Below are 10393 nucleotides of genomic sequence, written 5' to 3'. Positions count from 1 at the left end.
GATGAAAGAATTGGATATCCAAATTAAAAAAAAAACCAAAAAACTTAGACTTTTACCTCCTACTATACACAAAAATCAACATAAAGGTGTAAATGTGTAAGAGCTAAAGTTATAAAATTTCTAGAAGAAAATAGGAGAAAGTCTTTGTGATCTTGAGTTATGCAGATTAGTGATTGGCTAGGGGATTGGGAGCTCAAGGGAACTTTTGGGGCAATGGACGTGTTCTAAAACGACTGTGGTAATGGTTGCACAAGGGTAAAACTTTACTATAGATATCAAATTGTATGCTTAAGATGAGAGATATATGTAAGTTATATCTTAAACCTGTAAAAAATGCAGTTAAAATAAACGTACAATATTCTGAAAAAGATGCTCTAGCGTCAAGTTGCTTAGCAGATTCCATTTCTCTTTTTCTTCCCACTTACTAAAATCCTAAAATAAAGACAGGAGAAATGAGTCTAAGGCCATGCCACCCTGAACAAGTCCGATCTCGTCTGATCTTGGAAGCTAAGCAGGGTCAGGCTTGGTTCGTACTTGGATGGGAGACCACCTAGGAAGACCAGATGCTGTAGGCGTAAAAAGTAAAAAAAATATGGGATTGTAAGACAGGAGAAATGGAATCCAGGCCCCCTGTAATGGGCCAGAGAGTTAGATGCTCATAAAAGTGTCGATCTGACTCTTTTTCCCTTTTAGGAACTCTTAGGAAAGAATATTGTAGAATTCTGTCATCCTGAAGACCAGCAACTTCTAAGGGACAGCTTCCAACAGGTAACTTTTTTTCCTGGTTTGGGTCCGAATAACATTTTTATCTAATATCTGTTATCACCTTTATTCCACAAATACATCTTGACTACTGATGAATTGAGCACTACCCCCTAGTAGGCACTACAGTTTTACATTCTTTGGTACTTAGCCTGTGTAAGGAACAGAAAAGATTCAGTACTTTGGAACTACAGATAACGTCCAAGGTATTTTTGTTTGGTTAGTAAGCTGCATCCGAAGGACTGTCTTTAAGATATTTAAAATATTCTAGGCTTCACTGAACTGTGAAGGGTAGTAGAAAAATTCATTTTACAGTTCTTTTATAGATGAATGGGATTGACTCTGACTTATAAGCTGACTCCTAACTGTAATTTTCAGAACCTATACCCTGAAAATATCTGGTGAATTGGGTAGCAGTTCTTTATATTAGGCTAGTTAATTTTCCTTTTTATGCCTCAGTAGTGTCCTCACTGATACAATGTGTATTTAATAATAGTACTTAAATTCAGAGGGTTGTTGGAAGATTAAATAAGATAATGAGTTAAAGCGCATAGCCCAGCTTTTAGAGGACATCAGACAGTGGCAGTAGAAAGTCTGTCTCCTGTGTCCTCAGTATCACCAGTTCTGTCCACTCAGCTGTAATCTCAAGAAAAACTATTTTGATTTCTGTTGAAACCATTCAAAGCTAAGGACATGGACCTTCAGCAATGTGAGAAGATGCTGTAGGGTATATTTTAAATCCATGAAATTTCTAATTCTGATGTTTTTGGCCACAGAGTATCATTTTATCACTTCCGGAAAATGTTTATTCCAAAACGGCTTTAATGGCCCGTCTATACAACTCTGTAATCTCAGCGTTATTATTCTGACATCAGTTGCTGCTATGATTTTAGAGTGCATAAATAAAGGTGCTTTTTAATAGGCGCTCTCCAGCCACTCTCTTAGTTGCTGCTTTCCAGACTTCAATCTTTCTTAAGCCTAGATGGATCTATATTTCTTTTTGCTTTTCAGTACATCAATTTAGTTATTCCAATGAAGCTTATTTCCTGCCCGCCCCGCCCCCCCCCCATTTTGGTTACTTCAGTGCTTTGTTTTATGCTTGATTTGTAAAAGTTTTATTTATTTTTTTAAAACGTGCCATTTTATTCTTGCTAAGTACGTTCCATTTGTTGCTATTCTTATTTTTTAGATTGTCACATCAGCAATTACTGCCACACTCATCAGCCTAAACACAAATGTTATCAATTTACTTTTTCTTGAAAAACAATTAAAAATGTAGATCTTTGAAGTACCAGGCTTATACTTCATTGTAATAGATTTGTACAGCAATAAGCAGGTTTTAAAACCCACTACTTAGTGTGCAAATGTGATTATGTTCATTGTGTATGTATTATGCAGTGAGTACATGTAAGTACTAAAAGCTGCTTACTGTTTTTAAATGAAAGTGTTATTATCACATTTCTTTGTTATCATGTTAAATAAATGTTGATGTTCTTAAAAAAAAAGCACAAAGGCCAATGGTTGACATATAGTAACAAAATAAATGTTAGTTGCTAACATTATTATTTCTTTATTATTAGTGAGGGAGGGTCAAAAAATTGTTTCCTATTTCATGAGACTAGAAACTAAAATAATCTAAAATTAGTTTATTTTTAAAAAACTAAAACAAAATATGACTTAAAAAGCCAACTTAGTTTTATTTATAGAAACTTCCATGGGTGCTATGAAAGTCTCAGGTTTGGGGGGAAAATCTAAAATTGAAGAGCAATTCAGTGTCCTTAAACTTAGAAATTCCTTATATAGACTTATACAGCTAGATCAGCATTATCTTTAAGGGAAGTGGGCAAACAGTCCTTTCTCTCCTAGAAATAATCGTTATTCCTATTTGACTTTGACAAGTGGTCAGATAGCTTGGGACTCTGGGAAGACACGTAAATCTCTCTCTCCTCGTTATTTAATCACTTAGTTTTCACACCTCATGTTTTGTTGGTAACATTGAAAGAGACTGGGACTTTAAGGACAGTGACACAAGTAATTTAGGGTTTATAGAACTGGGATTTTTTTTTTTCCCTAAAGAAAATTTTTTGTGATTTCATTGATAGTGTGAAAACTTTTTCAGGTGGTGAAATTAAAAGGCCAGGTGCTGTCTGTCATGTTCCGGTTCCGGTCTAAGAACAGAGAATGGCTGTGGATGAGAACCAGCTCCTTTACTTTCCAGAACCCGTACTCAGATGAAATTGAGTACATCATCTGTACCAACACCAGCGTGAAGTATGTACCATGAATGCCTTTTCCAGTGTTGGGATTTCTGGGCTAGGTCTGCTTAGTCTTACCACGCTACCTCCTCTTCTGTTTTTCTAGTAGTAAACACCACTAGTTTGAAGTTCCTCATCTTCCAGTTTCTTATCATTAGGATAGTTCATCCAGGTAGGATAAGATTTTAACAAACAATAATTTAGAGACTAGGTTCTGAGATTTGTTGAAGGGTGCGTATTTCGATTTCATGTTTCAGCCCTTTCTAGAAAGGATTTTGTTTTATACACCAGATTATTACTCTAGTCTGGCAGGACTTTTCTGTAGAACAGGTATCTGCAAACTCTTTCTATAAAAGGCCAGGCAGTAAATATCTTAGCTTTGTGGGACATATGGTCACTGTCGCAACTACTCAGCTCTGCTGTTACAGCATGAAAACAGTCCTAGACAAATAAAATGAACAAAGATGTCTGTGTTGCAGCAAACTTTGTTACAAAAACGGGCATTGTATTGGATTTGGCCCATGGACCATAGTTTGCTTTAGAGCATAGCTGCATCTACTCTTTTGTTAGTCCCTGTTCCTCCTTATTCCTTCATTTCTCCTCTTTGAGCTTTTTCCTTTCTCAGCTTTGTAAAACACCGTTTTATTGAGATAATTTTCACATACCATGCAGTCTTTAAGTCATACCTTCCAAGCTGTATATAGCAACTAAGCTACTCTGTCTCTATGAATTTGCCTACTCTAGCTAGACATTTCATATGAAAGGAATCATACAATATATGGTTCCTTTGTGACTGGCCTCTTTCACTTAGTATAATGTTTTAAGGTCATCTATGTTATAGCGTATAACTGTATTGCATTTGTTTTTGTCACATAATTTTCCCTTGTATGGTAATACCACATTCTGTTTATCCACTCATCAGTTGATGGACATTTGAGTCGTTTCCATTTTTTGGCTGTTAAGAATGCTGCTATGAATATTTTTATACTAGTTTTTGTGTGGCTATGTTTTTATTCTCTCGGGTATTTACCTGAGAGTGGAATTTCCGTGTCTCATGGTCTTTAATCTTTTGAGAAACTGCCAAACTTTTCCAAAGCTGCTATGCCATTTTACATTCCTGTCAGCTGTGTGTGAGGGTTCCAGCTTCTCCACATTATCACTGTCCTTTTTATTGGGCCTATCCTAGTGACTGTCATGGTAGTTATTTTCTGTTTAATCTTTTGTTCTAGAATCAACTTTAAACCCATCGCTTGAAGATCCGTTTATAAATAATTAGCAAGTAACTGGTAATAACATTGAGTGTGTATCCTCCAATTCAATTTTTAGGGCTTGTAAAGTTTAATTCTCTGCTAATTAACTAGGTATAACAGTGGATTGAATTTTAGAAATTTTTGTTAACTTAGGACTCAGGTATATGGTCACAATCTTTGTAGAGTTGTGTGTGGGGGTTTTTTTTTTGTATCTTTACATTACAGAACAGCTATTGTTTTGTGTTTCCATTTTGTTTGAATTTTTTAAAGTCTTTTTAAGAACTTGTTTCTGGAAATAATGGCTTTCCTCATTGTTGCATAGAGTTTTCCTCAACACAATTAATTACTAATGTTTTAAAATAAATATTCTTTGTAGAAAATTTGGAAAGTATTGAAAGCTATAAGAGAAGAGGAAAAAATTCACACTATCCGGAAATAGTCTTTTTTAATATTTCAGTGTATGTACTTTCAGTTTTTTTACTTACCCTTTTTTAAAACACAGTATATGGCTATACACACATAGTTACATACACGTCCACAACAACCAGGTGTTGAATACCTGGGAGGAGTTAGAACCCCAACAGGATGAACCCCTGTGCCATAGGAATCGTTTCTCTTTGTACCATGTTGTCCACAGTGTGGATTATTTGTTCAATCAGAAGTCATAGGTTACCCTTAGGATTGGACTTGAAGGAGTAATTTATTGTGATTGCCCCAACTACAGGTGAATATACAGACCTTTATGTGCAAAGAGAATTTGATACATTTTTCCCCTCTCTGTGTCATCTACTCTCCATTTTTCCAGGAACTCCAGCCAGGAACCACGGCCTACACTATCCAGCACAATCCAGAGGCCACAGCTGGGTCCCACAGCTAATTTACCCCTGGAGATGGGCACAGGGCAGCTGGCACCCAGGTGAGAAATAGTGGAATAATCGTTTATTGAGCAGTGACTAACCCAGGGTGTGCTTGTCTGCAGTCCCAGTTTTTTTTTTTTTTGTTTTTTTTTTTTTTTTTGTTTTTTTTTTTTTTTTTGTTTTTTTTTTTTTTTTTGTTTATTTTTTAAGCCCTTTCCCTAGATTCTTTTTAAAAATCTTTTTTCCTGTTTATCTCCTCACTGGTCTTTAACATATAGGCAGCAGCCACAGCAAACGGAATTGGATGTGGTACCAGGAAGAGATGGACTGGCCAGCTACAATCATTCCCAGGTTAGTGTGCTTTTGAAGAGGACGGTGAGCATTTCCTTAAGAAATGTCCCCCGGTACCAGTTAGCGTATATCTGTATTGTAAATGAATTTTAGGGTTATTGAATTGTCATGTTAAACCTTCCATGGTTATTTTTATCACTGTATTCCACAGGTTTCTGTTCAGCCTGTGACAGCCGCAGGGCCAGAACACAGCAAGCCCCTTGAGAAGTCAGATGGTCTCTTTGCCCAAGATGGAGATCCAAGATTTTCAGAAATCTACTCCAACATCAATGCAGGTATATTTCTTCCTCATTCGCCTTTAAATTCTCATTCTGATCACTTGCTGATAGGTCTGCTGCAGACCAGTCAGTAGTCTTCCAACATATTTCCACTTAATCATAACACCTCCTGAGTAAATAGGAACTTGCTGAACTGATACACTACAGCCCCTTGACTGGCCCTCCCCCCACTCCTTTTGGTCCACAGATCAGAGTAAAGGCATCTCCTCCAGCACTGTCCCCGCCACCCAACAGCTATTCTCCCAGGGCAGCACATTCCCTCCTACCCCCCGGCCGGCCGAGAATTTCAGGTGAGCCCCATATGTGTGTGCTGCTTTACAGGGCTACTCAGGGATTCGCTTGCTGAATCCAGGTTTTATTCTTCGCGAGCTTTCTCTGGCTATTTCAGACAAAGCACTGGAACTTGCAGGGCCTAGGACAAGGCAAGCTGCTTTCCTTCCTCCTATTTCTTTGCACCTGTCCTATTGCCATGTTCTAGGTTCCATCTCCGTGTGTCCTGATCAGTGTGTGACTGTCAGTCTTTCTCGTGTTTTCTAAATTCTGTTACCAAGTTTTCCTTAACCCCAGGGAAGTCGAGGGAATCCAAGGATAGCACTAGATTGTCTTGTGACTCCTAGATTCTATGGTAAACTCACCCTTTTAATCCGTTACCTTACTATTTTTTCACTCCTAGAAATAGTGGTCTGGCCCCTCCTGTAACCATCGTGCAGCCATCAGCTTCTGCAGGGCAGATGTTGGCCCAGATTTCCCGCCACTCCAACCCCACCCAGGGAGCAGCCCCAGCGTGGACCCCTAGCACTCGCCCAGGCTTCTCTGCCCAGGTAAAGCTGCCCCTCTCTTTATCGTCTGTGTATTGTTTCTTGTTTGGTTGGTTGGGCTATTTTCCATCTATAAAGTTATTGTTAATCTTAGACACTTTCTCTGCAACCCCTACTACCTACCTTCCAATTTTTATCTTTGTTGGGAGCAACTAGATCATTAAAAACCATATACAATCCAAAAACCTCAGAGTCGTTTATGGTTTTCACATATCCACTTTAAATCAGAATCGCTCACACAGAACATCTGGAATAGGTTTGATTTTCGGATTGGTTTTGAAGTAAATTCTAAGAAGTTTCCACTTTGGTTAGGACTACAAAGTAGAGGAACAAAGCAGAGAATTAGTTACAAATTTATACACAGTGATGTCTGTTTACAAAAGAAATATACGTGTTGACAAGTCTTTATATAACATTTATGTGTCTATATATGTTAAGCCTAAAGCTAATATTCTTTTGTATATTTACATACATTGATAATATATAATAGACATATAACACACATAACAGTATATATAATATGTGTTATATATCATAATATATAATAGTAGTATAAATGTAAGTAGTTAAATACTAATACTTTAAATAAAAAAGCCAAAACTAAAAGTAGGCTTCAAAATTGTTATATGCAGTATGATTTTAATTGTATAAAAAATGCACCGGAAAATAAACTGGAGAACTTATCCCAAAATGTTAACCGTGGGTCTTTGGTGGTAGAATTATGAACAATTATTTTTTTATTTTCCTTCACTGTTAAAATTCTCTACAATGCATATGCATTACTATTATGGTGAGAAAAATGTTCAGTTACCCAGAAAAAGATATCATTAGGAACAGATAAATGCGATACAGACTGAATAATAAAATGATGCAAAATGTTTTTTCTTTATGTATAGTATTATACTGTTATTAATGCCTCCAGTTTTTATATAACTTTACAATTTATTAAATGTTTTCATTTAAACCATTTTTATTTATCACAATTCTAAATGTATACTTTTATTAATCCCATAGTTCTTTGCTTTTCTCACTTTTTCACAACTGCCTAAAAATAGTGTCAAGAGAGACTGGGAGTTCATTGGAAGGAGTACACAGTAGGAAATAAACAATGAGATGAGCTTGGCTCAGAAGAACCAGGGATTGACAGAGAGGGTCGATCCCACAGAAGTGGCGTGTGCAGTAGTGTCAGTGTTCTGTCCCTTTCTCCCTTCCAGCAAGTGGCCACCCAAGCCACAGCCAAGACCCGTTCTTCCCAGTTCGGTGTGGGCAACTTTCAGACGCCATCGTCCTTCAGCCCCATGTCCCTTCCCGGTGCTTCCACTGCGTCCCCTGGTGCCGCTGCATACCCTAGTCTCACCAGTCGGGGATCCAGCTTTGGTGAGTTCGGTCTAGAAGGAGGGCACCCGGAAAATCGTACCACTAAAGAGAAAGGATTTGGTAGTTTATTAAACTAGTTTGCTTGTGTCCTGGGTGCACGAGCTAATGTTGGGGAAGTGCAAGGTGATAGTCCATTTGGAATTTAAAACCTGTCCGATACATGGAAAAGACTTTTGCACATAAAACAAAAAGCATGTAAGGTATACATTTAATAATATGCAAATTTAAAACGAGCAGAGGACTCTTTGGAAAGGCTACCTAGAGAAGAAACATTGATTTGGGTTGGGTTTTGAAGTAGAAGAGGCATTGATTGGAAGAGAGAAGAAAGTTTCTAGGTGGAATTAGTGACTTGTTTCCTCTGCACTGGAGTTGGTGGCTTGACATTGTATCTTCCACACCAGCTCCTGAGCAGGCCGGGCAGACCACAGGACAGTTCCAGACGCGGACAGCAGAGGGGGTGGGAGTCTGGCCACAGTGGCAGGGCCCGCAGCCTCATCATCGTTCAAGTTCCAATGAGCAACATGTTCAACAGCCATCAGCACAGCAACCTGGCCAGCCTGAGGTCTTCCAGGTGAGAGGGTGAAAAGACTTCAGGAAATCAGAAAGGGTCGGGGAGGGACAGACAGAGGAGCAGGCGTGGATAGGGTGCGATTGGGGGCGTAGGGGGAGACCGTGTGCAGACGTGTGGGGCTAAATGTCATTACTTGGAAAGATCGTGAACTTAGTGTGATGCATAGCCTCTGATGAGACCAGTTAAATTACGTGAAGCACTGTGCAACAATGTCAAAGACAGTAGTTTTAGCCCATTCAAAGAGAATCACATTCCTCCTTCCTAGCCCGGGTGTACACATGCTGATGATAGTGATAAAGGGCCATTCACATACGTCCTGGAGTCGTCTCAGGCAGCACACAGGAAAGGCTAGTTTAAGACACAGGTCGAAAGAAAGCTGCTGATTTCCTTTTGGGTGGAAAACCAACGAGGATAAGAGATACTCCATCTCTTCCTATAGGGGGTTATATGAAATGTGGCAAGCAAATTTTTCTCCCTTTGAAAATACTGAGGACTAGAAAGGAAGGAAAATGTGGAACTGGAGGAGGGAGACAGAGGAAGGACTAGGAAAAACGTTGTCATCGAAAGCAGCGGTTTCCACCTTCTGTGGTGCCAAGGATTGGTCCCTCTGTGAGAATCTAATGCCTGATGATCTGAGGCGGAGCTGAGGCAGTGATGCTGGCGCTGGGGAGCGGCTGCAGATACAGATGGAGCTTCGCTCGCTTCCCTGCCGCTCACCTCCTTCTGTGCAGCCCAGTTCTTAACGGGCCATGGACCAGTACCGGTCCACGGCCAGGGGGTTGGGGACCCCCGATCTAAAGGCATCATGCTGGGAGTAAGGAGGGCTAGAGCTAGCACAGCAGGAACTCTGGGACCGGTGATGGTTCAGGGAGCGTTGCGGGGGGAGCTCGCTAAAGGGAAGGAACAGAGATGTGTGACCCAGACTTGTTTCTCTCCTGTTAGGAGATGCTGTCCATGCTGGGGGAGCAGAGCAGCAGCTACAGCAGTGAAGAGTTTCCCGACCTGACTATGTTCCCCTCTTTTTCAGAATAGAACTATTGGGGTGAGGACAAGGGGTGGGGGAGAAAAATCAACATTTGTTTTTAAAAAGCAAATCTTTTTGTAAACAATAAAAGTTCCTCTCCCTGCCCTTCCCTCACCCCTAATGTGTACCCCCTTTCACTTCTGGCCTTTCCCTTGCCCTCTTGCCCTTCTGAGATAATTTATAGATGAGATGGAGTGAGTCCTCAAGACTTTGGGGACCCTTTGCAAAACTGAAGCTGGGTGAGGTTAAGACTGCCTTTCCTATGTCTCCTGACCAGAAACTTGGGCAGAGACAACTTGCGCTAAGTCCACAGAGCAGAGGAACCTGACGTCCTCTGCCTCGGATCCCATGGCTTCTGTTTTGGAAAGAAAGTCTGAATTAGGTAGGGGAGAGGAGAAATGTCCTCAGACTGAGGACCGTGGAACGTGGTAAGGGTACATGGGGCTTTAGGAAGTGAGCAAATGCTCCTTCTGCTGCCTGTGAGCAGTTCCTCTAGAAAGAAACATGGGTGAGGAAGTGAGAGAGTGAGTGAGTGAGTGAGTGTGTGTGTGTGTGTGTGTGTGTGTGTGTGTGTGTGTGTACACACATGTGCGTTTCTGTGTTTCTCCCTACTAGGGAGTTATGCAAAATTTGTCTCAGATGTTATCTTCGTCTTTCTCTGTTTTTCAGAGTCCTAAGGAGTTAAATCTTCCAGGTATTTTTCACTTAGTATTGCAGCCAAAGAGTGTTTAAATAAATGTCTTTGCTGCACTTACGTCTGTGCCCAGCCAGTATGCAGTCGTAAGCGGACACATAAAGTCTTCTGTTGATGTAGGTGGTCTCTCATCAGACACACTTAGAGATAAAGCTG

At 40.0% G+C, this 10393-nt stretch overlaps 1 protein-coding gene and 1 pseudogene across 3 annotated transcripts in view; both read left to right on the top strand.

The window, feature by feature from the left end:
- Window positions 1–10295, top strand: part of ARNT (aryl hydrocarbon receptor nuclear translocator) — a 48368-nt gene extending 38073 nt beyond the window's left edge. For all 3 annotated transcript variants that reach the window (XM_015595582.2, XM_006919750.3, XM_025052322.1), the window contains 10 exons: window positions 694–768; window positions 2882–3033; window positions 5073–5183; window positions 5403–5475; window positions 5627–5750; window positions 5941–6043; window positions 6427–6574; window positions 7786–7948; window positions 8350–8519; window positions 9462–10295. In XM_015595582.2, the coding sequence (XP_015451068.1) occupies window positions 694–768; window positions 2882–3033; window positions 5073–5183; window positions 5403–5475; window positions 5627–5750; window positions 5941–6043; window positions 6427–6574; window positions 7786–7948; window positions 8350–8519; window positions 9462–9551 (1209 nt within the window). In that variant the 3' untranslated portion in view covers window positions 9552–10295. The remainder of the gene's footprint in view (window positions 1–693; window positions 769–2881; window positions 3034–5072; window positions 5184–5402; window positions 5476–5626; window positions 5751–5940; window positions 6044–6426; window positions 6575–7785; window positions 7949–8349; window positions 8520–9461) is intronic.
- Window positions 457–575, top strand: LOC112469136 (annotated as a pseudogene).
- Window positions 10296–10393: the final 98 nt, after the last annotated feature.

Source organism: Pteropus alecto, unplaced genomic scaffold, assembly GCF_000325575.1.
Source record: "Pteropus alecto unplaced genomic scaffold, ASM32557v1 scaffold106, whole genome shotgun sequence".
NCBI lineage: Eukaryota > Metazoa > Chordata > Mammalia > Chiroptera > Pteropodidae > Pteropus > Pteropus alecto.
Note: the sequence above shows the minus strand (reverse complement) of the source record. Positions and strands in the feature narration are given on the sequence as shown.